Source organism: Choloepus didactylus, chromosome 8 (assembly GCF_015220235.1).
Source record: "Choloepus didactylus isolate mChoDid1 chromosome 8, mChoDid1.pri, whole genome shotgun sequence".
In the NCBI taxonomy this organism is placed as follows: Eukaryota; Metazoa; Chordata; class Mammalia; order Pilosa; family Megalonychidae; genus Choloepus; species Choloepus didactylus.
In genome coordinates, this window is record NC_051314.1 from 12,135,513 (window position 1) to 12,162,885 (window position 27,373).

Genomic DNA, 27,373 nt, shown 5'->3' on the forward strand with positions numbered 1-27,373 from the left:
AGGCGTCTCGTGCCCCTTTCCAATCAATTCTCCTTAACCCCAGAGCACTGAAGGCTTTAACCGTATCATGTTTGCATTCTGAAAGGATCACTGTGGCCGCAATGCAGAGCACGGTTTGAGAAGACAGGAAGGGTGTGGCACACCGCCCGCAGCGGGAGAAGCCGCTGAGGAGAGCGGAGGTCGCCCAGCAACCGAAAAGCCCGGTCTGAGGGCTACAGGTGCCCAGCTTGCTGAAGCGAGAGCCCCGCCCCGCCCGCCATGCCCCGCCCACTCCACACCCCCGACTCAGGTCCCGCCCGGTCCCGCGCACGCAGCCTGCAGGCGGCCCCGCCCCGTAAGGGGCGGGAAGAAGCCTCTTATTGGTCTGCTCTCCGGAAGCGACCGGATTCGGATTCTCACCGCAAGTCGTGTGGCCCCCGGTGCGTGTGACGGGAGCGCGCCCCTCCCGCTGGGCCTCGGTTTCCTCGCATCGCCCGAGCGGAGCCTGACCCCCTCGGGCCACCCCAGGCCCTGGCGCACTGCCGGCCTGGGAGGGCGGTCGTCTCAGCCATCCGGGCGGGACGAAGGGACCTCTGGGATCCCCACCGCCCCCCGGCCCCGGTGCAGGATCGACCTCGCGGCTTCCAGAGCCCCCAGCGCAGGCCGAGATGTTCGTCCTGGTGGAGATGGTGGACACCGTGCGGACCCCCCCGTGGCAGTTTGAGAGGAAGCTCAACGACTCCATCGCCGAGGAGCTGAACAAGAAGTTGGCCAACAAGGTGCTGGGCCCGCGGGGTCGCGGGCAGGGCCGGGCTCGGGAGGGCCCAGCACTGTCCGGGCTTGGTCGTGCCCAGGGTCGGCCGTGGGCAAAGGATCTGAACGTCTCTGAGCCCGGGTTTCTTGGTCTGTAAAATGGGATGGGGTCGTCTTTACATTCCAAGGGAGTTGGAGGGGACCAAAGAGAAAGAGGGTTTGAAAAAGGGCTTTGATGCTGGGAAGTGCAGTATTCCATACTTCCAATTTTGCAACTTTGGGCAAGTCACTTAGCCTCTCTGGGCCTCGAGGTCCATTTGTAAAATGGGGGTAATAATTGCTGTCCTACCAACATCATGCTGCTTTTGTGTATGTAGAGTTAACAGGTGTTTTCCTTCCTCCCTGCAGCATGGATTTGCACATTTCTGTGTGCCAGGCCCATGCGCCTTAGTGCCCTCTGCCTTTTCTGGAGAAACCTGCCCTCCTCAGTTCTTCTGTGTCATAGCACCCTCTTTCCTTCTTAGCACTTAACTCCACTGTTATTTTCTTGATTTTTTTTTTCTCTTTTCCTCCCCATGAGTGCAAGGACCTTTTCTGTCTTCTTCCCTGCACCTAGCAAGAGCCTGGCACGTCCCTGAGCGTCCCTACAAGGACTCTGATTGGGGGGTGATGGTGTTGGGGAAGGGAAGCAGGCGCTGAGTGGCTTTTGTTGGGGTGGGTTGGGGCGGAGTTGCCCTGGGGGTCCTCACCCTGTTCTCTGCCAGTTTTCAGTCCCTGTGGCCCCGTCCGTGGGCCTGAGACTGTGGGTGGAACAGAAATTAGCTGCAGCCCTGATGTTCACTGGGCTGTGAGGCTCTAGCCTGGCCTGTGGGACACTGGAAAGTATAACCAGGGATCTCTCTTCTGTCCACCCTTACTAGTAATAATAATTATTATTAATTATTATTTGTTCTAGCAAGTGAGCCATATGTGAGGATAGGGGCTTCACATCCATCCTCTCTATTTAACAACCTTGCAGCCTGTTATTTCTAGTTTTGCAGATGGGGAAACTGAGGCTCAGAGAGGTGAAGTGACCCCCTTGGAAGTCAGACAGTGAGTGGTAGAGCTGGAAGTGTACCTGGATCTGTCTTGTCACCAAGATTCTTTACCTGTGGCCACCTCAGGCAGCAGCCCCAACTCATTTCCATCCACAAAACGGGGATCCTTGCACCTGCCCTGTAGTGCGGAAGGTCTCAGGAGAGACAGCGTGGGGAGATGGGCTTCTGGGGTCACTCCGTTGTGTGTGTAGGTGTGTGGCTGTGTGTGTGTGGACACATGGACATATATGCACACAGGTTGTCTACAACGTGGGACTCTGCATCTGTCTGTTTGACATCACCAAGCTGGAGGATGCCTATGTGTTCCCGGGGGATGGCGCGTCACACACCAAAGGTGGGTGCCCTCTCTTCCAGGGGCTTTAGGGGTTCTTGAAGCACGGTTTTCTGTAGTAGGGAGTCAAGCCCCTGAGGTGGCCGAGAGTGGCAGGAGTCCTGGGCTAGTGGTTGGGAGCCCTCTAGCCTTGTCCTGAGGGCAGGAATTGGCTGAGTGAGTGTGGGCAGGCTCTTCCTCTCTGGGCCTCAGTTTCCTTATCTTCAAGACCTGGGAGGTAGACTGGGGGATTCCCAGGGCCTCTTCCAGCTCTAAGATTGTGCCCTGGGCCCAGCCCTCAGGCCCTCATGGTCTCGTGAGGGGGACAGGCCGCCTGTCAGTGACAAGGCAGGTGGTCATTGCTGGCTTAGAAGTGTGGAGCATGGGGGGTGCCACTGGCCTTCCGGGGGCTGGCTGGGGCCAGGGAGACTTTGAGGGACAGCAGGTCGTTGTGGTTAAAAGCAGGGCCCCTGGATTCAAATCCCACCTCTGCTGCTTATGGCTGTCTGTCCTGGGCAGGATATGTAGCCTCTGTGCCTCCGTTTCCTCATTTGTAAAATGCTGTGAATGGTCGGGGCCACCATGAGGGTTAGTGAGTCAGTACGTGCAGACAGCAGAGGGCAGGACTTGGCACACAACGTGAATTACTCCGAACTCTTTTTCTTCTCTTGCTGCCTAAACTCAGTGGCTCAAAGCAGCGAACGTTGTTCCCCCTGATTCTGGGGGTCGGTGGGTGGGGTTCTCCTGGGCTGGTTGGCCGAGGTGGGCTGTTTTGGGTTGGGGTTGGCAGGCTGGTGGGTCTGGGGGGCCTTGGCCAGGATGGCTCACCTCTGCCTGATAGGATTTCACTCCCCAGGAAGCTGTTCACATGGCAGGTTCGAGGAGGCAAAGCCCGGCAAGGGCAGGAGCCCTGGGCACAGGCGCTTTTCCCGTCTGGCCAAAGTGAGTCTGGTGGCCGACAGAGGGAGGAGACTGCCTTTTCAGAGGACGAATGGCACAGTCACTTTGCAGAGGGCCATGCAGGGACCGTTATCAGAACCGGAAGGAGGGAGTGCTAGAGAGGAGCTGGGACAGGAGCAAGGGAGGGGGCCTGGGGTGTCCCCCACCTGCCGGCCAAACCAGGTGGGAAGTGGAAGAGAGAGGGCCTGTTGGGAGGGTGGCTGTGCGGCCTTGTCTTAGGCGCCCTGTAGAAATGCAGTTTCTCAGCCTCCTGCGATCTTACTGAATCAGAATCTTTGGGGTGGCTGGTGGACTGTGTTCTAATGAGGTGCCAGGTGATTCTCACACAAGCCCATGTTTGAGGACCCCTGCCGCTGTCCATCTCAGCACGCAGAGATGCTTGAGTGATTCCAGAATGTGCTGCCACATTCTGTCCATGTCCAGGAATCCAGAGGCCTGGTTGACATGGAGGTTATGTGTCCTGCGGAGGGTCCTAGAAGACAGGCCACCTTTGTGTGGACCAGGAGCAGTTTCTCTGGCAAGAAAATAAGACTGTCCTGTAAAAACAAGACCGCGAGGGCCTCTGTTTACAGAGAAAGATACTGTCGAGCTGGGCTCTGTCTCTGCATTCGGACATGGGCTTTGGCTATCCTGGAGACAAGTGGCAACAGCTACCAGAACTTTAAGAGAAACCATGGGAGGAAAAAGTTGAGTTTGAGAAGATTCTGCCATCTTGTTGGTTGTTTCTGCCGATTGGTGTAAGATTTCCACTTGCCCCCCCCCCCCACCGCCTTCATGCTGGGTTTTTATTGCACACCCCCACCTCCCATTCACCCTGGGTCTGCTGTTTCCTTGAAAACAAGTTTGACGAGTTGAGCACCGGGTTAATCCCCGCAGATGGACCTGGATTTGAATTCTGGCTCTGTGTCCTTGGGCAGGTAACTCCACCTCTCTGAGCCTCAATTTCCTTGCCGCTAATTAGGATCACATTGCAGTTATGAGGCTGCTGGTGGCTAGTCGAGCCCCATGGAGGTGGGTTGTTATTTTGTGATGGGGATTGGTTGCCATGCTTCGAGGCCGACCCCTGACCCCATGTACCCTCTCCCCAACCCCCCCACTTCACCCAAGGCTATGGCCCAGCCTGTGCAGGCCATGCCTTTGCCTTTAGGAATATCCATTTGTCAAGTGCTTCTGCATCCTTGCTCTGTGACCCGGGGCAGGTTGCTTTCCCTCTCTGAGACTTGGTTTCTGCCTCTCTAAATGGTTATGAGGTGTGGAGAAACACTGTGGCCTTCACAGTTTGTAGTGCTGGCACCAGCCCCAGGGTCTCTGTGCCCTCCAAGCTGGCTGGACCTGGCCTGTTCCCCCTGCACAGGCTGGGTGGGGGGCCCTGCTCTGGCTCGGTGCTGGCTGGTGAATGTGGCGTTCCAGATGGCAGCTCCCTGGGCTGGGTGCTGTCCTCCTCGCAAGCCCCACCCCCAAGCACCCAAACCAGGCCTGGTACAAACCTGGTGAGGCCCAGTGAGGATTTATCAAACCAGACTGAACGCTGGGTCCTGGGGGAATGGGGTTTCCCATTCTGTGGGTCCCCGACCCCCAGCTGTCCTGCTCTGCTCTCTGGGAGGTCACGAGGCTCCAAGTTCCCCAAGGCTCCTCAGCAAAGGCCTCCGTCTCAGTGGCTCCTGTCTCCTCAGGGGGAGGGAGGGGCACGGCTGCCGCCCTCCTGCCCCCAGGCCTCCCTCTCTGGTGGCACCACCGGCCCACAGCATGGCCAGGGCAGGGGCTGCTGGGCCCTGCTCCCTGTGGGGCGGTGGAGCACACCCGGCAGCTGAGGGTGTTGGTGGCAGAAGCTGGCGTCTGGAGGATTAAACCTACCCAGTAGGTGGCCAAGGAAGGCAGGGTTCCCCCTGGTGACCCTGTCTGGTGGGGAACAGAAAAACTTGGAGACTTTTTCGAGCTGTGGCTGAGAGCAGGTTCCCAGCATTCCTGAGTGGCCTCCTCGTCCTCTCAGTGGCAAGGAGGACGTGGACGCAGAACGAGCGGCAGGGGGCAGCCTTGTTGTGTTCTCTGGCCCCGGGTGATCAGGCGGATGGGGTCAGCCCCTTTGGGGCTTTGACCGAGGAGCAGAGGTGACGCTTATGGCTTCTGCCAGGGTGATGGGTCAGGGTGGGTGATGTGGGCCTGGACTCCACCTGGTGTCTCCCTTGGGGGCAGGTGAGGGGCCATCCAGGGCCTGAGAACCCACGGAGGCATTCTGCTCAGTCGCCAGCTCTGCCTGCCTCCACCCCCTCTAGTTTTGGGGCATTTTTAGCACCCTGTTCCAGGTCAGAGCTGTGCCTGGGGCAAGCTGCCAACCAGCAGGAGCCAGGGAACTTGTTTCCAAGGCTGGTTTCCTCTTCCGATTGCTTCTGCCCTTTCTAGAATTTAAAGGAGAGAGGCTGGAGAAAGGTTGGGGGTGACCTGGAGTTACTGGTAGCCCAGAATCTGGGCCCAGGTGGGACAGTCTTGGGAGGTGGTTGCGGTTCCAAGCTGCAGCTGCTGGCCTCTGAGGTGGCCAGGCAGTGGCCGTGCAGGGGACGGGTGAGGGTCCCCGGCTCAGCTGACGGGTCTGGGCCTGCAGGGGATGCTGGGAGTGGACTGCTGGGCAGGCTCCCGGTGCAGCCACATCAGGCCCCAGGTCACAGGTCACAGGGTAGCAAGACAGGTGGACGTTGGGAAGCTGTTTCCTGTGCACCAGCTTGTCACTGATCTGTCATCTGCCTTCTTCACTTTCAGTGCATTTTCGCTATGTGGTGTTCCACCCGTTCCTGGACGAGATTCTGATCGGAAAGATCAAAGGCTGCAGCCCGGAGGGAGTGCACGGTGAGCCTGGCGAGCCCTGCGCACTCATGGGACACGCAGCCGGCCTGGGGGGCACCCTTGCCATTCTTGGTCCATGTGGCCGGGGCGGGGTCAGATGGAGACACAGAATCTTCCTCTTGGTGTCAGAGCAGCCTCCTTGTTCTCTCGTGCCAAGCCGAGGGTACACTCAGCTCCCCTGTGAGTTCTCACTTTCACATAGCAGGTGAGGACCTGGCTGGCTGTGAGGGTTTACCGTGAGGTCCTTAACTCAGGATTTCATGTGGGCACTGAAGCTAGCGGGGTGACCTGGGGGTATGACCTCGTATTGGCAGGTGGGCTGCCCCAGCATTAGGCACAGGAGTGGGGCTCTGGGGTGGGGCGGGGCCCAGGTTTCCTCTGGCGTCACCTGCCCCTTGGTGACTCAGGGTGAGGGTATTCCTGTTGAGTACCCCGACCTCTTGGCGTTTGGCCGACCTGAGCCCCCGGCCCACATGCTCCCCTTCTGTGTCTCTTCCAGTGTCTCTGGGGTTCTTCGATGATATTCTCATCCCCCCAGAGTCCCTGCAGCAGCCAGCCAAGTTGTATCCTCCCAAGGTCAAGTGAGTCAGGAGCTCAGACCTCTCTAAGGAAGCTCCCGACTCTGTGGGGAGCCCTGGGTGCCGGGAGCTGATGCCCATGGCCTCTGGGTCACTCCTCCAGTCTGCACTTCGGCCCTGGAGGTGCTGCCTTGCCCATGTGTCCCACACTGTGATGTCACGTGTCCATCTCTGTTGGCATGTCAAGGCCACGCTTGGTTGTGCAGGTTGTGCCCCGTGCAGCCTTGGGGCTGTGTGGCCACGGGGTGGGGGGGGGGCACCGCTCACTTCCATTACTTTCTTTGGGCTGCTCCATCCCCCTCTCCCTCCTTCCTGGCCCACAGGAATCACCTCCAAGATCTCCAAGGTCACTTTTCTGGGAGGTTGGCCCTGATTCACCCCTCCCTGCTATCCTGGGCTCCCCACTATCCCTGCCCCCACCCCCAGCTTGCTGCACGGGGTCCTGTTCTGTGGGTCTGTCCACTCATCTGAGACTCCTCAGCGGGAGGGACCCTATCTTGTCGCCCAAGGAGAGGCAGGACCCCTGGCAGGAGGGGCGTGTGGATGGGCTCTGCTGAGGGAGGTGGAGGGAGGGGGCCCCGCAGGCACCTCGGGGCTGTGGCCTGGCTAGGGGGGATGGGGGCCCTGGGGTGAGTGTGCTCACCTCCCACCCTTCCTCACTGAAAGCTGGGAGAGCCTTGCACTGCTTGCCCTGTGGGCTCACCCCGAGGCATAGATGAGAGAGTGATGTGAAATCGCACCCTGCTGAAACTGCACCCAGCTGGAACTTAATGTAGCTGTGCGTTTGAGGCCTGGCTACGTGCTGGGGCCACTGGGAGCATTTTCTTTGTCTGTGCTTTTATTTAATCCTCACAACTGTGAGGGGGGCTCTTGCTACTATCCCTCCTTGGCAGATGGGCCTTGTCCCAGGGCACACAGCTGGTGGGTGGGGGAGCTGCGGTCTGGGCCCAGGCCCCAGGGCCATGGTCACTCCCATCCGGGAGCTCTGAGGCCGCATGAGGGCCGGCCCAGCCTCGGCCGGGGGTCTGTGCCAGGAGCTGGGCCCCATTTTGCTCGGGGAGGGTGCAGGGGCGAGCCCCACCCTCAGGGCTCTCCAGGGCCTTGTTGTTGCCTTGATCCTGGGACCCCCAGCGACGAGGCCGAGCAGGTGTGGGTGTGGGAGTACGAGACAGAGGAAGGCGCGCACGACCTGTACATGGACACTGGCGAGGACGTCCGCTTCCGGGTGGTGGATGAGAGCTTTGTGGACACATCGCCCACGGGGCCCAGCTCCGCCGAGGCCGCCTCTTCCAGCGAGGAGCTGCTGAAGAAGGAGGCGCCGTACACGCTTGTGGTGAGAGGGCCTGTTGTAGCTGTGGAAACCAGCAGGGGAGAGCAGCGCCGACTGGGGGTTTGGCTCCTAGAACTCCTGTCCCTCTGGTTGGGTCCAAGCCCCTGGTGAGCCCCCATCTCTGTATGTCGGGGTGATCCCAGGGTCCAGGCCTTGCTGTGAGGCTTTGCCTCACAAGGCTGTGGGGACCCACCATGGGCAAATGCCAGATAAATAGGCTTGGAGGGAGGAAGAGGCCAAGGAAGGGACTTGGGAGAGAGGAAAGCCCAGAGGGTAAGAGTAGGGTTTCGGGAAAGAGTGGACCTCCGAGCTGCCCCAGTTGAGCCCCGGCTGGGCCTGAGGCTGTGGGGAAGCTGGCTAATGCTGGCTTCGTTTAGTCATGAGGCATTTTACCCTCATGAAGCCAGAGTCTGTGACATCCTAGCAATTTGGAATTCTAGGGGCCTGCTAGTAGGGTTTTCTGCTGTGGGGTGATAGGCCCAAATTGTTTGCTTTTGGGGGCAGCTGTCATTGTTGGGAATCTGTGGCTGGGGGCATCCTCTGCCTGAATTTGGAGGCTGGTCCTCATGGCCGCTAAATCTTTCTGGCAGGACTTGACTTTGAGGCCATGGGGCTGGGGCCCCTGCCCCCAGTAATCAGCACTTGCCTTGCAGGCCTCAGGGAGGCTGGGTGGGGAGAGGTGTGCTGTGTGCTCCCAACTTGCCAGCTAGGAGCACTGGTGTGGCCCCTGGATCTCCCCACCCTCCCCTCTGCCTATGCTGGGCCTGCTGGGTTGCTGCCAAGGAAGGGCCCCTTTACCTCCTGCTTGAATTGGCCTAAATGTAGCTGACAGGGGCTTGTCTTCTCTCTCCCCCTGGCAGGGATCCATCAGTGAGCCAGGCCTGGGCCTTCTCTCCTGGTGGACCAGCAGCTAGCCCAGGACTTCCCACAAGCCCGGCCCTTGTGAAGGTGACGTAGCTGCTGTGAAGACAACAGCAGCTGACACAGGTGGGATTGCCTGGAGCTGGAGGGTGGGGCTACCAGCGCCCAGCTGGCATGTGCCCTGTGCTCCTGGCCCTGTTCCTTCTCCGAGTCTGCCCCCGAAGCTTTGCCATCCCCACGGACTTCTGGTTTCCAGTGAGAGCAAAGACATTTAATAAACAATGGCAGCATCAGGAGGGAAGGGACTGCCCTTGTCTCGAAAGCCAATGTCATGCCCTAAGATCACTGAGTTGCCACAGCCGGGACAGCGTCCTTCCTCACCCCAAATGACTTGTGGGTATGTTCCCCCCTCCTCCTGCCAAAAGAAAAAAAAGGCAGGAGGGCTAGGTATTTGTGAGACCTCGGCTGCCTCACACTGGGCCTTGGGTTGGCTGAGCTGGTGACACCATAGTCTCTTGGGGCATGAAGCTGGCCTGTGGTTGCTTTTTTGGGTCCTGGAGGTTGCCATGTGCTGATCAGTCTGACAATTAAGGGGCAGTCACCTTCCCACCAGCATCTGGGGGTGGGGGCAGGTAGCCCGTGACTTCAGCCAGACTAGATGAGGAGGGGAGGCGGTGGCGTTTGCAGCCCAGAGCCACGGGGGCAACCTATGCTCAACTCCCAGAGCACCGTAGAGTTAGAAGAAGCCCGGGGCCAGCTGGCACTGCCAAGAACCACTGTGTCTGCTGTGACACTGCAGGTCAGGCAGAGGGCCAGCGGTTGCATGCTGTGGATTCAGCAGTGGGTTTGCCAGGTTCCTTCTTCCCCTTTGCCTGCCTCCGCCTGGACCAGTCTGTCTGGGAGCAGGTCTTGCCCTGGTTGTGGGGTCTCTGTGGGACCTGGTCCCTGTTTCAGCCCACACCGAGTACCAGAGCCTGGATGTCACCCCAGGAGAGAGGAGCAGATGCAGAACAGCACTGTCCCCACCTCCTCATGCTGAAGGGCTGGGGCCATGCCTGCTCCTGGCTTTGACCTTGGGCAGATGCACTCTCTAGAGGGCCACACCTACCCTCAGGCGTTCAAAGGGTCAGTGAGACCATGCTGCCATCTTACCGGTGCCCAGGCCCCAGGGGAAGGGGAGGCAGCTCAGATCCAGGGGTTCAGCTGCACATGAGAGCAAAGGCCTTTCCTCCTTGGGTACCTGATGAAGTGGGAAAGGGGTGCTGACAGGAGGCTGGGGGTGTGGTGCCAGGGCAGCAAGAGGTATCCAGTGACCTTGCCTGAGGAGACCCTCTCTGGACCCCAGAGGCGGGACCAACACAAATACCACTTGTACACAGGAGTAGTCATTAAGACTTTGATTCTTATTTTCCTTGCAAGAACAAAAGGTTCTCTAGAATTCTTCAGCCCTCAATGAAATGATTAGGCAGGAAAAAAACTTCTTTAGATGGGAGTTTTGTCATCAAAAATAAATACAGTTGACCGGACCTGCTCAAGATCTGAACCAAACCAAGCAGGAAGGCAGGGGCTGGGGATTACTTTAAGAACCTCCCCAACCTTGGGCTGAGGGAGGGAAGGCCGGGAGGACTGTCAGGTTGTGCCATCCTGGAGCAGGAAGCCGTTGCTGGATCCGACCTGATCCAATCCATTCTGACAATACGCGGGAACTGCGCTTGCAAATGGCCCTGAGCTGATCCGGGGGTGGGCGGGCAGGGGCTCACTGCTGCAGCTCCTTCATTCTGTTCAGAGCACTGCCGGCCCGGAACCACTCAATCTGGGTCTCGTTGAAGGTGTGGTTCAGGAGGATTGTTTCCTGGGTCCCATTGGGGTGCTTGATGATGCATTTCAGGGGCTACAGACAGAGGCAGATGTGGGTGCCCAGTGGTGAGGACCTGAGGGCAGCAGGTAAACTGAGGCCTAGGCCTCGTCTAGGTGGCCCTGGAAAAAACCTGAAGGGCACCTAAGGGAGACTCCTGGGGCCAAGCGGGACCTGTGGGGAATGGGCCAACGCCTCAGAGAGAGGCCTAGGCTAATGGGTGGGCAGTGGGGGGCCTGTGCTGGCTCCACCCTCAACTCTGAGTGACTGGGCGTTTCCTTCCCTTCTCAGGGGGGCTGCCTGGAGAACTTAAGGGCCCTTCCAGCTGTAACCAGGGTTCACAGGAGGAGCTGTGGGGGGACCCGGTATAGGCAGTAGGATGGCTGTCCCTACCCCACCCCTCAGACGGGCCCCAGTGGAGATGGCAGGGCCTGCCCTCCTCCCATGCCTCCCTGGCCCCCTGACCTTGCCAGGGACAAAGTCCTTCAGGCCCTGGATGGTGAGCTTGTCCACGGGGTGGATCTTGTTGTAGTCGGCTGGGTCAGCAAAGGTGAGAGGCAGCAGGCCCTGCTTCTTCAGGTTGGTTTCTGAAAGCCAGAGGACACGTTCAGTCGGCAGGGGAGGTGCCCCGCCTCGCCCCTTCTTCAGGCAGAGAGCCTTGCCTTCAGGCACGGATTGCTTCTTTTGCTAAGACCAGGCAGGGCTCTGGGAGAGACACCCCGAACCTGCCACCTGGGACAAACCTGGGGGCAGTGACAAAGTCCAGGCCTGCTCCATCCCCAATGACATGGGACTGTACCTTTCACTCAGGGACTCCTGAACCAGGTGGGCACCAGGCCTGTGGAAGGCGTTCCTCACAGACATATTCAGAGGAGAAAGCCTTGCACCTGTCCTGGGATTCAGTGGCTTAGGGCTGCAGGTTTAGAGGCAAGGCTGTGCGTGCCTGGGGTGGGGAGCCGTGGGGATCAGACTCGCTCCAGGCAAACCTGGGAAGGGGCAGAGGGCTGATGGCCAGGGTGGGGTGGGGGGTAGGTGCAGGAGCAGGGGGTGCAGCCTGGGAGCCAGGGGCACAGGTCCCGGCAGGTCATGTGCCCTCGCGAGGGGAAGCAGGTGGGGCTGGGCCCAGGTTCCATTCACCGTGGATCCTGGCGAAGCTCTTGGTGATGATGGCCCGGCCTCCAAGGTGACGGGGCTCCAGCGCCGCGTGCTCTCGGCTCGAGCCCTCACCGTAGTTCTCATCTCCAATCACCACCCACTTGATGCCATGTTTCTGTCAGGCAAGTGGGGAGTGAAGTCATGAGGGGAAAGAGGCATCACCCCCCACCTGCTTCCTCCCTGGACACAGGCAGATGTGACCCCACTGTGGGTGGTCAGTGTGGAGGTAGGCTTCAGGTGGCGCCCTTGGCAGGGGTGCAGAGCCTGGCAGGGGGTGTGGTGGGGTGAGGGGTCACGTCGGCCAGGGGCAGGCAGCACTGGTATGCTCTGAGGTTGGAGATGCCAGAAGGGCATTTCAGATGGAGGCAAGCGTATGAGCCCAAGCTGCGGTGGGGGCCTGTGAGCTGGGGCAGCAGCGGGAAGGAGCTTCTACACAGGCATGAGGCTGCCTCCCTGTCACCGGGACATCCTGGGGGCCCCTGGGTGGAAAGCAGCCCTTCCCTGGGGCAACCATTCTGCCCTGCCCAGCCATCAGGAGGTGCCAGAGGATCCTCGTCCTCAATGTACCAGGACTCAGGCTCAGGACTGGTTCTGTTGCTTTCTCAAAGCAGGAAGAGTCATCAGAGAGTATTGGCCCCTGGAGGCCCCTCCGTGCCACCCGCACCCTGGCCTTGCCCTCCTCCCTCCTGGCCCCCAGCCTGGCCTGGGACCCTCCCTCCCTGCCTGTTGTGAGGCCCCAGGTGGCCCCTTTCCCTCTCTGAGCTGGTTTCTTTCCCTCTCCTTGGTCTCCTCTAACCATCTGCTCAGGTCTGGGGCCAGATGCCCCTAGAGCACTCCTCTTGCTCAGTCCCCCTGGGCAGGGCCTCCCTTGTTTGTGGTTTAGCAGAAGAGCAGAGGCTTGGCTCCCCACCACGGAAGCCCGCCCAGTTCCTTCCCCTGGCACAAGGGGCCTCTGGGCCAGGCCCTGAGGCACCAGGCGAGATGCTGGGTGAGCTTTACCCACCTCATGGCAGTTTCCCTCTGGGCTTGGTTGCCCTCTTTTCTCCACCTTCCACCCCCTGCACATCCTCCCTCTCTGCCTGCTCTCCAGGCCCTTGGGAGATGGCTGCCTGCCCCCACCGACTCTGACCCACCTTGTAGTAGCGGGCAGTGTCGGGGACAGGGCCAAACTCCTGAGTGATGGCATTGCGCACAGAGTTGGCCTTGCCATTTTCGATGTTGATGGCACCAATGAGCAGGTTGTTGGAGATGTTGTCCAGGTGCCCACGAAACTTAAGCCAGGGGCCAGCGGCCGAGATGTGATCCGTGGTACACTTTCCTTTGACCTTGGGTGGGTGAGCAGAGATGACACAGGTCAAGGGTGGCCCTTAAGTGGCAGATGACAGAAGCCCACTAGAGGAATGCAGCTGGCCCCAGTGCCTGGGACTGAGAGGGGTGAGGAGAGAAGCAGGTCAGGCTTTGGACACATGGTCCTGGCTTTGCCACCCTCGAGGCACATGGGCTTGGGCAAGGCCATCACCCACCCCCTCCAGGCCTCAGGCTGCTCAGCAAGACTCCAGGACAGGACACTTCTTCATGGGCCAGGACGCTCGGTGGGGCACAAGTTGGGCAGGGGAGACAGATACGTCTGCTGCCTACCTTCAGGCCTTGGCTGCCAGCTAAGAGAGACTCAGGCTGGAAGACTGTCCACACAGGAGCCAGGAGATGGGTCTGGGTCCTGGCCAGGGAACTCAGGCTCACCTCTCATATGGGCTTAACACTGGCTCTCCCAAAGGACCATCGGAGATAGACCCCTTAGCAGGCAGCCTAAATTTACACCTGACATGGGTCTGAAGCCTCAGGCTGCACCACAAAAGCTGGCATCTGCTCACCTCCCCAAGACAGGCCACCTACAAATAGTTGACTGTGGGGACAGGAGGAATCAGTGGCTTCTGGAGCCTACATGGCCAAGCCAGGTGTGGAGCCCCGCTGTGCAAGGCTGCAGGAGCCCTTCTTGTCTTGCCTGTGCTGTACGCACCGGCCCACACACACTAGAGGTGACTCTCACCAGCTGCTGCTGGATGGCCAAGAGCCCCACACTGCAGCTGGCCAGATCCAGCTTGGCCTGGCCTGGGGCCATGGAGCAGGGCACACGGGCTGCAGATGCCCTCTGTCCTCTGCAGTCAAACCGCCATTCCTGCCCCCACCTTCATCCCTGCCCTCCACCTGTGCCTAGGGGAGTGGGAGGGAGAAGCAGCAGGGAACCCAGGCCACCTGGCAGGGTGGGGCTGGGCTGTCCCCTGTCCCCATCCTGTTCACCTTGATGAGGATCTGCAGGTCTTCCAGGTCTTTGCCATCCCACTTGTCAAAAGGCTCCAGGAGCTGCAGGCGCTGGCTGGTGGGACTCACGTCCACCCGCTGCCCGCTACTGTCCTTGGGGGGGTGTTGGTAGGTGTCCTGCCCAGGGTCGAACTCCTGCAACAAGCGACAGGACGCGCTGGGTGCCGAGTCCTCAGTGCCCATGTAGGAGACCAGTGCCCCGCACACCATGCCTCTCCCTCCCAAGTGCTTTCGTTCTCACTTAAGTACCCTGGCGACACAGCAGCCAGCAGTGGCCCTGAGGCACACGGGCCGAGGCAGGCCTGCTACGCTGGCAGCACTGGATGGCAGCACCTGCTCACCGCTTGGGGAAGCTCATCTGCATCTGGAGCCTCCAGCTTGAACTTCTTGCCATCCTTGCCTGTCAGGAAGTCAGTCTCTGGGTTGAACTTGAGGGTGCCGGCAATGGCCAGGGCTGTGACAATCTGAAACAGAGTTGGCAGTTTGTTGGTTAGTTTCAAACACCACTCTGGTCCCGACCCCAGCAGAAGCCTATTCCAAAACTGAGAATGGGGCCCAGGAATTTTCCAAGTTCTCCCAAGACCCCTCTTCTCCCCAGAGACCAGAGCGCCATGAATATCTTGGGGACCCTGGGCCACCGAGCCTACACAGGACTTATGAATGTGAGGGCAAGTCCGGTTCCCACCTCCCCCACCCGCCTCCCAGCTGGGTGGCCTGGACCTTATGCTCTCCTTGGTGGGGGGCAGCACTGCTTGCTCAGCTCTTCTCCCGCTCACAGGTGTACTGGACAGAGCACGGGAGAGACGGGTGTGACTCCCTAAGAGGCACCGGCCCAGATGTGACTGTGATGAGAATGTTCTTTACTCATTTAGGAAAAAACAAAAAAGTATTTCTGGAACACTCATTTAAAAAAATCAAGTCAAGAAAGATGGGCCCTGTGCCGACCAGGGCTGAGGCTGAACACCCAAGTACCTGGAGTGCATCAGCTCACTCAACATTTATCATCACGAGGCCTTGGCAGTGCTTTACCTACTTTCTCACGCCATCCCACAGGATTCCTGGGGCACAGAGAAGCAAAGTGAGTTGGCCAAGCTCATACAGTTAGTTAGAGCAAGGCTGGGATTTGTCCCAGGCGGTGGGAGTCCAAAGTCCAGGCTCTAACCACTAACTGGACCAGGTAACCCTAGTACACAACCCTCCGAGTGGCACATAGGAGACCCAGGTGGGATGCACTAGGGAGCCCAGTGCTTGGGGCTGGGGAAGGCCTGTGGCTCTTGGATTTGCTTGGATAACCCTGCCCTCGATGCCAGCACCCACCACTGCCTGGGGGGGCCAGATGCTTCTGCCACCAGCCCTCTCTCCTCTCCCTTTCCTCCCTGACCCACCAGGCTAGAGCCTGGATGGGCAGAGCCTCACCTCAGGGGATGTGACAAAGGCATGGGTCTCGGGGTTCGCATCATTTCGGCCTGTGAAGTTCCTGTTGTAGGAAGTGACGATGGTGTTCTTCTCCCCCTTCTTGATGTCCTTCCTGCCAGTCAGAGGGGACAGGGTTTAGTGATGTTGGGCCTTATTACCTGGCCCATCTAGAGCACCTGCCAAACTAAAGACAGAGGAGGGACCCTGAAAAAATGGAAGGACCCCCCAGAAAACTGCCTCCTTCCTGGGACTCACAGTACACAGCAGGAGGGAACAGGGATCACAGAGGCTTGCTTGAGGTCACACGTAAGCCGGAGGCAAAGATTAAGGCCTAAATTTCCTGACCCCAGGGCTGCAGCTTGTTTTCAAACAGCTTCATGCCCCCAGACCCTAGCTGAGTCTATTAGGATGAGGCCCTTTGGCTTTTTTCCTGCCAGTTCTGGCTTTGGTCAAGTGACCATTAAGCGCCTCTCTAGAAAAATGTTCAAATGCGCAACTGCCCCTGAAGCTAGAGGCTTGGGATTTGAGTCTCTTCTCTCTACCCCAATAACATCTCCCCCAACATCTAGGGGATGCCCCTCTCACCTATCCCACTGTCCAATGCAGGGGCCACAAGCGTTGGCCAGGACGATGCCGCCCACATCCCGCAGGACCTGCGCCTGCAAGGTAGAGGAGGGGACAGGGAACTGTCAGGAGTAGGGAAGGGTGGGTCAGCAGCTGAACTGGGACCCTAGGGTAGCTGCAGGGACCTATGCCAGCCCAGGGACCCACAAGGCTATGGCTTGTCCCCATGTGAAGTCATAACCCTCAGTGGTAGGGTGGGGGAAGCCAGGGGCTAGAACACTTGGGAACTCACATAGCCATCCCGCTCAATGGTGGCACGAATCTGCTCTGAGCCTGGTGTGATGGTGAACTGGGACTTGCACTTGATCCCATGGGCCAGCGCCTGCTTGGCCACAGCTGCTGAGCGCCCCATGTCCTCATAGCTTGAGTTGGTGCAGCTGCCAATCAACCCTTATGCATTGTGGGTACAGGGGTGGAAGTCAGAAAGAGACTGTGACCAGAGACTGTGAGGTCTCTACCTGACCTCAGAATATTGAGACCTGGTCAGAAGACTTCACCACAGTGCTAGACCAAAGACCGTTTTTAACAGAAAAAAGCTGAAGCAATCAAAATATCCAACGATAAAGGACAGCCTACTCATGACCCAGCCATTTGCAGGGAGTTGATGGAGCCACTAAAAATGACCCTGACCACGTGTTAAGAGTCCAACCCATTTCTACAAAACTATAATGTGCATTTGTGTGCACACCAGATGCTTAACTAAATAGCAACAGGGATAACTGCTGGGTAGGAGCCGACAGGAGAAACTAACTTTCTTTTACACTTTCAGGATTCTATGATTTTTTTATTTTATAATCAGAGGAAAAAAGTTCTCTTTAAGAAGTTTTCCATAGTTCTTCAAAAAGTCAATAAAAACTAGATGACATTACATTATCTAGATATCAAGATAGTCTCTTATCAATTCAGGGACTTGATTCCTAATTACTAAAGCACCAAAGATTTTTTAAAATTTACTTCACCTAGTAAGAGTGAACAGTTATTGCAGAGCACTTACTTGATGCTACACACTGCAGAAAGCTCTTTTTACATATTAACTCACTTACCCCTCCCAACAACTTTGAAGGGTAAGTATGACTATTATCCCCATTTTACAGATGGGGAACCAAGGTACAGGGAGGTTAATAATGTGCTCAAGGTCACACACCTGGGAAGTGGCAGAGCCAGGATTCAAACCCAGGCCATGTGGCTCCACGGTCCATGCTTTGGCAGTGCCACTGTACTGCCTCCCTAACGCAGCTGACGTTAGTTATACTGACATGCCACTGTGTTTGCAGATATAAAGCCTAGAAAATGAAATAAAGCGGCCTTCATAATAGTAAGCTCCTAGAGCTTGTTTCTGGCTGAGGGGTGAAATTAGGGGTGTTTTAAAATTTTTCTTGCTTGTCAGTATTCTCTACAGTGAATGTATATTTCTTTCACACTAAAAAAGAACTTTACAAAAAATCCTTAAAAAGAAAAAGAAAAACTACTTCGGAAAGTGCCTGCTTTAGAGGAGCCTCGTGGTAAGCACAGGACCTCTACAGACTGAGTGGACCACTGGCCTGACCCCTCAGCAAAACCAACTGAGGCGGAAAGCACCCACCCACGCGGATATCCAGAGGCCATCCCTCCTTTTCTGCCACAGCGCCCACTTCTGCCACTGGGTGGGCCAGGTCAGGGGTAAAAGGCCCATTGATGTGTGGCTTCAGCTGAAAAAAAACAAAGACACAAGGTGTATAAAGAGAGCAGGGAGAACACATCTCAGTGTGTAGATAGCCTCTGTTCTCCAGAGGCTGCCTGACTCCCAACTTGCCAAGTCCCTACAGAGGCCCTGGGCAGCCAACTCATGTTCTCATGGGGCAAGCCTCACCCCAGGACACACCCGAGCACCTCCAGGAGACATGCCAGACCCAGCTCCCAGAATCCCCCAACCTGCAAGGCCAGGATCTTCTCCACTCTGCAGCCAGAGGAACCGAGGCTCAGGAGTGACCTGCCTTGCTCAATGGCATAGAGCGGGGAGATGGCAGAGGTATGAAATGACTCGAGGTTCGTTATCTTAACACACAACAGTTGTTTTCAGAATCTTGTAACAAACACTTACTTTGGGTCAGATGCTTTAGATGTGATGATTCTTATTAATAATGTAAAACCCTCAAATTATATATTTGAAAATGGTTAAAATAGAAAAATTTATATTGTATATATGTTATCACAATAAAATTTTTTTTTAAATGGTGATAGAAATCAAAACAGTAGTTGCCTATGGAGGAGGGGTGGGAATTGACTGGATGGGGGCGAGTAATCGGGAACTTTTTGGGGTGAAGGAAATATCCTGTAACTTGACTGGAGTGGTAGATGAAGAGTAGATACAATTTATTAAAACCCATCAAATTGCACACTTTAAGATGTCAATTCACTGTATGGAAATTTTATCTCAATTTTTTAAAAATAAAAGAAAAAGGACTTCAAAAATGTAAAGCACACAATAAAATGGCACTCAGTCACAAAGTAAGCACTGCATAAATGTTAGCAATTATTACCTGGATTAACTCCTTAAATTCCCACAAACACCTCATGTTTTACAGATGACATGAGAACCACAGAGATTACATATCCTGCCCAAGATTGCACAGCTTAAGTGGCAAAGCTGGGATCTGAACCCATGTGAGTCGACCATTCTGCTCTGCTGCTTCCGTTTCTGCGACCTGCCCTTTGCTCTGCATTCTGAAAGCCAGCTCTGGCCTGCAGGTCTCAGGGTGCCAGAGCCTACATCTTGTCTTCTGTGCAGGCCAGTGAAATCTGACATCAAAGCCAACCCTCCAGGCCAATATCTTGACTTTTGCTAAAGCTGATATGGGGACAGACAAATAGTGTCGTAACCAGTCACCTCCACTCCCCACACCCCCCACGCCTCCAATTTCTTTCAAGCTTTAGTCAGGTACCAGTTTGCAAAGGCATGGTGGCATCAAAGGCCAAGAGCCCTGCTGGTTGTGTGGATAGGCACCTGCCATGGCTCTCCCCAGTGCCGAGAATGCAATGACCACTAGAACCCCCCAGGTGGGGCCCAAACTTCCCACCCTCAGAAATTCCTTGGACCCCATTCCCTTCCTCACCTCGCTGAGGTTAATTTCAATCAGTTGATCATAATGACAGCCAGGGTCAGGTACCAAGTGATCCATGAATTCCTCTGCTATATTGGCAATGTCTGAAATCAATAAGGAAGGGGACTGAAGCATGTGCAACAGAAACTGGTCCATCCATCCATCAAGCGGTTACCTGGCGCTTGCCAAATGTCAGACCCTGTGCACTGACCAGGCAAAGAAAGGAACAAAACAGCACAGAACACTGTGCCTGCCCTCAAGGAGCTTGCAATCTAGCAAAGGAACTGCCAGTGAGCTGAAAGTTACAACAGGACACGAAAAAGACACACAGGAACCGGGGGACCCAAAGGAGAAGCACCTGCCCAAGGTCCAGAGTCAGGAATGGCTTTCTGGGGAGGACAAGGGCTAAATTTTGAAGGAGAAGTTGTTACTCAATAAAGGAAAGGGAAAGTCCTTCCAAATAGGAATTCACATGCTCAGAAGCTAGAAGCAAACTGACAAGCTCTCACCTTGGCACCTAGCCTCTGACTACCTAATCACCTAACAATCCCTCCCACAGGCTCCATTTCCTCCTCCGAGCCTAAGAAGCCAAGCGAGAACCTCAGGGAGGTCAACAGGGGAGTCTGGGAAGGTGGTTCTTGTTTCCAATGTTTTTTCTCCTTCCCCTGCTAGGGCAGGAATTACAAACAGAAGGTCCCTGTCATTTCTGGAGCTTCCTGTAGGGGGCACCAGGGAACAGGCCAAGAAGAACCTGTACCCAGACATCCTCCCAGGTCAAACGCAAATTTAAATCCTGAGGCAGGGGTATCTCAAAATTAGATGCCAGTCATGGGACGGAGAACATCTTCTTGACCAAAAGGGGGATGTGAAAGGAAATGAAATAAGCTTCAGTAGCAGAGAGATTCCAAAAGGAGCCGAGAGGTCACTCTGGTGGGCACTCTTACGCACAATTTAGACAACCCTCTTTAGGTTCTAAAGAATTGGGGTAGCTGGTGGATACCTGAAACTATCAAACTACAACCCAGAACCCATGAATCTCGAAGACAGTTGTATAAAAATGTAGCTTATGAGGGGTGACAGTGGGATTGGGAATGCCATAAGGACCAAACTCCACTTTGTCTAGTTTATGGATGGATGTGTAGAAAAGTAGGGGAAGCAAACAAACAGACAAAGGTACCCAGTGTTCTTTTTTACTTCAATTGCTCTTTTTCACTCTAATTATTATTCTTGTTATTTTTGTGTGTGTGCTAATGAAGGTGTCAGGGATTGATTTAGGTGATGAATGTACAACTATGTAATGGTACTGTAAACAATCGAAAGTACAATTTGTTTTGTATGACTGCGTGGTATGTGAATATATCTCAATAAAATGATGATTAAAAAAAAAAAAAAAAATGTAGCTTATGAGGGGTGACAATGGGATTGGGAAAACCATAATGACCACACTCCACTTTGTCTAGTTTATGGATGGATGAGTAGAAAAATAGGGGAAGGAAACAAACAAACATACAAAGGTACCCAGTGTTCTTTTTTACTTCAATTGCTCTTTTTTACTTTAATTATTATTCTTATTATTTTTGTGTGTGTGCTAATGAAGGTGTCAGGGATTGATTTAGGTGATGAATGTACAACTATGTAATGGTACTGTGAACAATCAAATGTACAATTTGTTTTGTATGACTGCGTGGTATGTGAATATATCTCAATAAAATGAAGATAAAAAAAAAAAATTAGATGCCAGGCCTCTTTGAGAACCTGATGAAAGCTACAGACACCCTGTTCAGAAACAGTTACCCTTAAGTAGTCCTGAGTATTACTAAATGGGGAAGAAAAAAAAAGAAAAAGAAACAATACACACGTAACTTTTCCTAACACACACACACACTTTTCAGAGGGGCTTCTCAGAGCCTCCGCAGCTGGTCTGGAGCCATCAGGGGAAAGACCCCTAGAGGGAAGAATGCAACTCAGGGGTCTCCTGGGGAGGTGCATGTAATGTGACTGCTTTGCCCCCCGTACCCTGACCCTGCCGGCTCACCTGCCCGGCCTGTCTTGCTCAGGTATCTCTTCATCCTGTGGTTGTAGGGAAACACAGACGTGGTGGCCCCGATTTCAGCACCCATGTTGCAGATTGTCGCCATGCCTGAAAGGAAAGAGCCCGTGGGACTGGCTGAGCAGCTGGGCACAGGCCCCACACACCTGCTGAATGGGCACACACGTCTCTGCATCAGGGAGCTGGCATCATTTCTTACCACACTCACAGGGCTACCTAGTGGCTGTGGGCAGACCTATCCCCTTGCAGCCCAAGGTTAGAACAAGGTCAGTGAAGGGACGCCACCAGGAGCCAGAGCTCAGTGTCCCAGCTCTCAGAGTGGTTGCTGGGTAGAGTGAAGAGAAAACAAGATTGAGGCCCCACGAGCTGAGTTCTAGTTCTGGGCCTGGCTTTCCCACTAGGCAGCCTAGGTGGGCCTGGCTGCCTGGTTGTCACTGTGTCCATTTTGCAGGTCAGGAAACTGGCTCAGAGAGGTTCCAGGCGATGCCAGGAAGCAAAGGGAAGTGCTTGCCTTCAGGTCCAGGTCCATCTGGCTCGCATCCAGGCCTGCCCTCGTTTAGCCACGCCATGCTGCTATGTGGAAATTTTTCTGGGTCTCAGGTTCTCTAGCAGTAAGTCTGGAATAACATCCAGCGTCTGGGCCACAGAGCATCAGACAGGACCAGCAAGGCCTGCATATGTCCTGACTACTATGGGATGCCTGCCTCTGGGAGTTGCTGGGACATGGACATGCACTTGCTACCAACTTCCCAAGTGAGATGTCCAGTGATAGAAAGGGCCAGTTCTAAGACTGGGCCTCCTGTGAAAGGAGGGGCACTAGGGCTAGTTGAACGACAGCTCTGTGGCTGCTGGGAAGCTGAGGCAGGCACCTGGGGAAGAGCCTGGGCCACCTCTGAGGCTTGTTCCGTGTCTCCCTGGATTTCCAGGGGCCCAGGCTTGGAGGCTAGGTCACCAGAAGTGGTGGGTAGAAAGGGGCTGGCTCCTACCTGGTCTTGCAGGCTAACAGGGCCCCTAAAATTGCTAATCCGAGGGAAGTGAATGAAGATCAACCACCAGCCAAGGAAAGATGTAGAGTCAGCACTGCTTCGTGAACAAAGCCCGGGATCTGACTCCATTCCCACTACCACCTCTACCCTCTCTGGGATTTTTCTTCTGGATCACCCCAGGTAGCCACTACATGGCCAGAACCCAGCAGCAGAAGCCCTGACTTGGTCCCTAACTCATCTGTTTAATGAGGGACCTGGACTAGACAATCTCAAGGGTTGTCTTCATCTCTTCTTTACCTCTAAGAGTCTGTGACCAACAACGAATTGCCTAGGCAGCCAGTAAGTCTGTCCCAAGTCCCCAAACTGACTGGACAGATCCTCAGGGCAAAGCTATTCAATGCTGAACATCCTACTATTCAACTGCAGGCCCCATCAGGCCCAACACAGGCCGAGGGCCATGTCCCATGGCGGCTGTCCTCACCAGTGCAGGAGACAGAGTCTACTCCAGGCCCGTGGTACTCCACAATGGCACCTGTGCCGCCTTTCACCGTCAGGATGCCCGCCACCTTCAGGATCACATCTTTGGGAGAGGTCCAGCCGGAGAGCGTGCCTGTCAGCTTCACACCGATCACCTGAATAGGAGAGTGACATGGCAATTACAGGCCCCATGGGCCAAGTTCCATCTAGGAGGCCCAGGAATCTTACTTCCTGAATTCCCATTTCTGCTTGCTTATCCTTGTCTCCCTATTCCCTTACCTCTCTCTGGTCTCTTGGTCTCCCATTCATATCCCCACCCTACCCCCACTCCCTGCAGTCACCCCAAAACAAGTCCTTCCCTCCGCCTCACCTTGGGGCACTTCAGCTCCCAGGGGATCCCAGCCATGACGTCCACTGCATCAGCGCCTCCAACTCCGATGCAGATGCCCCCCAGACCGCCCCCATTGGGGGTATGGGAGTCAGTGCCAATCAGAAGAACTCCAGGGTATGCATAGTTTTCCAGAATGATCTGAAAAAGAATCCAAGATCTTAAGCTTAAAAGCTCTCATCAGATGTGCTGAGCCCTCGAGCATGGGACTTGCCCTTATGAAGCTCATTACCACAAAGGAGAGTCTAAAGTTGTATGTAATGGTGCCTAAGAGTCTCCCCCTAAGTACCTCTTTGTTGCTCAGATGTGGCCCTCTCTCTCTCTAACTGAGCCATCTCAACAGGTGAACTCGCTGCCCTCCCCTCTACGTGGGACCCGACTCCCAGGGGTGTAAATCTCCCTGGCAACGCAGAGTATGACTCCTGGGGATGAATGTGGACCCGGCATCGTGGGACTGAGAGTATCTTCTTGACCAAAAGGGGGATGCAAAATGAGATGAAATAGTTTCAGTGGCTGAGAGATTCCAAATGGAGTCGAGAGGTCACTCTGGTGGACATTCTTATGCACTATATAGATAACACCTCTTAGGCTTTAATGTATTGGAATAACTAGAAGTAAATACCTGAAACTACCAAACTCCAACCCAGCAGTCTGGACTCCTGAAGACAATTATATAATAATGTAGATTACAAGGGGTGACAGTGTGATTGTGAAGACCTTGTGGATCACACCCCCTTTATCTAGTGTATGGATGAGTGGAGGAATGGGGATAAAAACTAAAGGACAAATGGGGTGGGATGGGGGGATGATTTGGGTGTTTTTTTTCACTTTTATTTTTTATTCTTGTTCTGGTTCTTTCTGATGTAAGGAAAATGTTCAGAAATAGATTGTGGTGATGAACGCGTAACTATGTTATCACACTGTGGACAGTGGATTGTATATCATGGATGATTGTATGGTGTGTGAATGTATTTCAATAAAACTGAATTTAATAAAAAAAAAAGAATAATGCTGCTGTAAAAATTCTTACATGACTTTTAAGGGAACGATAAATATACTGACAGTGCTTATGACAGAGCTAAAGTTGCTCTTTTTTGGGTGATTTTTATTTTCTTCGTCTTCTTATCCAACATTAGATAAGAATCAGAATCTTGTAACAGTGGTGCGTTTAATTAAAAAAAAAAAAAAAAAAAAAAGCTCACATCAGAGAATGGAGATAGGGCCCCAAAGGGTCTGTAAAACTGTCCCCCACTGACCCTGGGTGACAGGCAATTCCCAGGCACTCCTCCAGCCCTGCTTGAGACTGGGCATCTTCAGTGTGGCCAGGAAGAGCCAGAGACTTAGGAGACAGGTGGCCTGGGCTCATGGTCAGCTCTGCTGCTTCTTGACCACAGGGCTTGGGCCTGTAAATGCCGCCCTGTGATCAGTTTTTGCATTTGTGTCACAAGACTAAGAATACCCACACCACCTCATCCCCCGCATCGCTGCAAGAACTGGATGAACTGGGACAGGAGAATGTGACCTGTGACAGGCCCAGGGACAAACATGCCCACAGTAAGATGCTTCTGAAAACATTCTCTACCGTGTGTGGTGGCCTGGGCAGGGTCTGGGGTGTGCCTACTGGCTTCTCACCAGGACAGACAATTCTTTTCAGGAACTGGCTCCACCCCCCACAAAGCACCTAAGAAAGTGCTGAGCACCCAATGGGAGCACAATGGCCATGTGTTTTCTACTGCTGAGTTGAAGAGAAGTACAGATGACGCCTCCTCTAACCACAGCATTCTAGGGGTGGCTCTGAGAATGAAGTGATTTGCCCAATGGCACCCAAGTCATCTAAGTGGCAGGGCCCACATATGAACCCAGATCCATTAGTCGTTGAAGCCCATGATCTTTCTATTCTGCAGGCTGCTTCTGAGAGGAGCCAGGAAGGAAAAGTGCAGCCGCCCAGTTGCTGCCTGCTGGCCGTCACTGTGCTCTCTGGCCCTGGGAAGCCAATGCTGCTGCCTTGGAGTGCACTCCCCAAGCTGGCTCAGGACAGTCAAGGGAGAGCAAATACTCAGAGAAGTTTCTGGAAACCTTAGGCAGGGTCTCCACCTCACCACATGGGCCCCTCTCCACCTAGGTAGCTGTGGTGTCTTAGAAGGCAGGAAATCAGGCACATGAACACATATTATTTCACTTCCCCATATCCCTTCCTCCGTCATGGGGAGCCAGGCTATGTGTTCCCTTCACTGGGGGCATTCCTCCTAGCTTGCACAGGTATGGACAGTGAGCATTTCCCGTAAGACATTTGCTAGGAAAGGGAGTGGAGGTACAGGGTCAGCTCCTGTAGTTTGGCCCTGCCTGCCCCCCAGGCACCCTGAAGGGGCCTGCCACTGAGGGCTGCAGGACACTACTGGGACAGCCCTGGGCCAGGAGTCCCAAGCCTGGGTGTGAGCTCTGGCTCTGCCACCTACTAGTAGTTGTGAGACCTTGGACAAGTCACTTTACCTCTCTAAGCCACCTGGTCTGAGCTAAAAAATAGCTAACAATGCTTACCTCACTGGGTTACTGTCATGACTAAATGAGACTGTGGATACTAAGCACATAATAATGCCTGGTAGAGAGCCAAAATTCCCTATTTTTATTATTCATTCATTTATTATTATCCAGCAAGATCCTTTATCTGAGGTTCGGCTGTGCATCTGTCAGATGGAATTATGATCCTCAACCACATGGGGAAGAACATATGAGATGAGAGATGTGAAAAGCTCTGTGAACTGCCAGGAGCACCTGAATGGTGTGCAGGCCCTTGGAAGGCTGCAGAAGCCACAGGGCCTGTGCCTCAGGTTAAGCAATGGCCCAGCACACCCTGCAAGGTGTGTGCGGGGGTCTCTCCAGGGGTCTCCCCTCTAGGGATGCATAAAGTTAAACCTGGTTTCTTCACCAGGAGTGTAGCAGCTGGCTGGGAAGACTAGGCCAACATAGAGGAAATGCCTCACAATTACTGACAAGGACATTGCTTAACAGCTTCATTTCTCCAGCCAGCATTTGCCTCAGTCACCTATAAAGATTTAAGACTAGTTCATCAGTAAAGCTCCTCAAGGTTCTAAAAGTCTGATCCATGAAGACCAAACACACAGAATTCAGTATGGCCCGCAAGGTGTAGACTACAAGTGTGTTCTGTGTCTCTATGGGGAAATTTAGTGCAGGCCTGTGGACTGCAGAGCATCACAAGGAAGCTGGTTCTGACAGTGGCCTCGTCAGTCACCTGGATATGGCTGGGCAGAAGGGGGTGGGAGGGGGGGGGGAGAAGCGTATTTTAGACCAGGATTAACATCTAGAACAGAAAACTGGAAACTCAGCTATGCCTCCGCACAACACACACACACACTGAGGGCCTCACTCTGTACCAACCCAGCCCGGGGCCCAGAACTCAAAAGGAAGAAATAAGCTCCAGGGCCTGTCCCCACAGAGCTCACAGCCCAGAGGGAAATGCACTTGGCACACGGTGGGCTCGCAATGTGAAGCGGTCCTCCAGAGGGCAGACAGGAGGGGAGGGTCCCCCAATGCCAGGCACGGGGGAAGGCCAGGGAGGCTTCCCAGAGGTAACCGGATAGCGGGATGCAGAGGAGGATCTGCCAGCCCAACTGGGGACAGGGCACCTGAAGCGAAGGTAAGGAGGGTAAGGTTTGATTGGGACTTGGTGAATTAAAGTTGACAGTAGCTCAATAGCAAAGGGGAGGTTCCCCTGACAGCTGGAAGGCCAGAGAAAAGTGAAGCGCACAGCACACACACGATCCTTGGGATTTTTTTCTTTAAGGAACAACTATCAGGCTGTAAGCTCAGCTGGTGGCTAGTGGCAGACGTGAATGGCCATCACTCTCAGCCCCAAACTCTGGCTCAGGAGGCATCAAAAAGGCCTGGCCGTCTGCACTGAGGTGGCACAAGGGACACCTGGATTAGGATGCCTGTCATGACGAAAGGCTGGTCCCACCTGGCTCCCTCATCCTGCTGCAGAAAGGCTTTCTGGCCACCAGAGACTGACGTGACTGCCATTCCTGGGAGCCCTTTCTGGCAAGGGTGATGGTAGAAAGGGCAGAGCAGTGACCCATCGGCTCTGGTTTCAGAGGGGGGCAGTGCTGGGAGCCCACGCAGGGTAGGATTACAGGCTGACTCAGCTTGTTCTAGAAAGCCTGGAAAGTGAGGCTGGGATGGAGGTGGGGATATAAATGTCACCTTGGAAAGGTGCAAAGAGGTAGATTTCACACAGACAGCACTGATGGCAAACAGGACACCCACCAAGCAGTGCATGTCCCATATACCAGGTCAGTGGTC

The 27,373-nt window shown here is 54.8% G+C and overlaps 2 protein-coding genes across 4 annotated transcripts in view; one reads left to right on the plus strand and one right to left on the minus strand.

Annotated features, from left to right (window-relative positions):
* The first annotated feature begins 387 nt into the window (after positions 1 to 387).
* Positions 388 to 9,033, plus strand: POLR3H (RNA polymerase III subunit H). 3 transcript variants are annotated; one of them, XM_037845017.1, is made up of 6 exons: positions 388 to 758; positions 2,067 to 2,163; positions 5,854 to 5,940; positions 6,437 to 6,500; positions 7,647 to 7,848; positions 8,706 to 9,033. In XM_037845017.1, the coding sequence occupies exons 1-6, from the start codon at positions 648 to 650 to the stop codon at positions 8,757 to 8,759; spliced, it is 615 nt and encodes a 204-aa protein (XP_037700945.1). In that variant the 5' UTR covers positions 388 to 647; the 3' UTR covers positions 8,760 to 9,033. The 3 variants fall into 3 exon arrangements, with proteins under 3 accessions (XP_037700945.1, XP_037700947.1, XP_037700946.1); XM_037845019.1 differs by lacking the exon at positions 8,706 to 9,033 and having other exon boundaries at positions 5,854 to 6,142; positions 7,647 to 7,785; XM_037845018.1 differs by lacking the exon at positions 8,706 to 9,033 and having other exon boundaries at positions 5,854 to 6,142; positions 6,437 to 7,784.
* A 1,055-nt stretch (positions 9,034 to 10,088) lies between these two features.
* Positions 10,089 to 27,373, minus strand: part of ACO2 (aconitase 2) — a 58,514-nt gene continuing 41,229 nt past the window's right edge. The window contains exons 5-18 of the mRNA XM_037845016.1: positions 23,039 to 23,197; positions 22,673 to 22,823; positions 21,191 to 21,295; positions 19,168 to 19,259; positions 17,658 to 17,763; positions 16,308 to 16,465; positions 16,037 to 16,110; positions 15,452 to 15,563; positions 14,377 to 14,499; positions 14,015 to 14,170; positions 12,850 to 13,041; positions 11,699 to 11,831; positions 11,027 to 11,148; positions 10,089 to 10,597 (exon numbers count right to left, since the gene is read on the minus strand). Coding sequence (XP_037700944.1) covers positions 10,463 to 10,597; positions 11,027 to 11,148; positions 11,699 to 11,831; positions 12,850 to 13,041; positions 14,015 to 14,170; positions 14,377 to 14,499; positions 15,452 to 15,563; positions 16,037 to 16,110; positions 16,308 to 16,465; positions 17,658 to 17,763; positions 19,168 to 19,259; positions 21,191 to 21,295; positions 22,673 to 22,823; positions 23,039 to 23,197 — 1,818 coding nt within the window. The 3' untranslated portion in view covers positions 10,089 to 10,462. The remainder of the gene's footprint in view (positions 10,598 to 11,026; positions 11,149 to 11,698; positions 11,832 to 12,849; positions 13,042 to 14,014; positions 14,171 to 14,376; positions 14,500 to 15,451; positions 15,564 to 16,036; positions 16,111 to 16,307; positions 16,466 to 17,657; positions 17,764 to 19,167; positions 19,260 to 21,190; positions 21,296 to 22,672; positions 22,824 to 23,038; positions 23,198 to 27,373) is intronic.

Coding starts and splice junctions, on each gene's coding strand:
- POLR3H (XM_037845017.1), top strand. CDS start 648: ATGTTCGTCCTGGTGGAGATGGTGGACACCGTGCGGACCCCCCCGTGG. Junction 2,164..5,853: donor TGGCGCGTCACACACCAAAG/GTGGGTGCCCTC, acceptor CTTCACTTTCAG/TGCATTTTCGCTATGTGGTG. Junction 5,941..6,436: donor CAGCCCGGAGGGAGTGCACG/GTGAGCCTGGCG, acceptor TGTCTCTTCCAG/TGTCTCTGGGGTTCTTCGAT.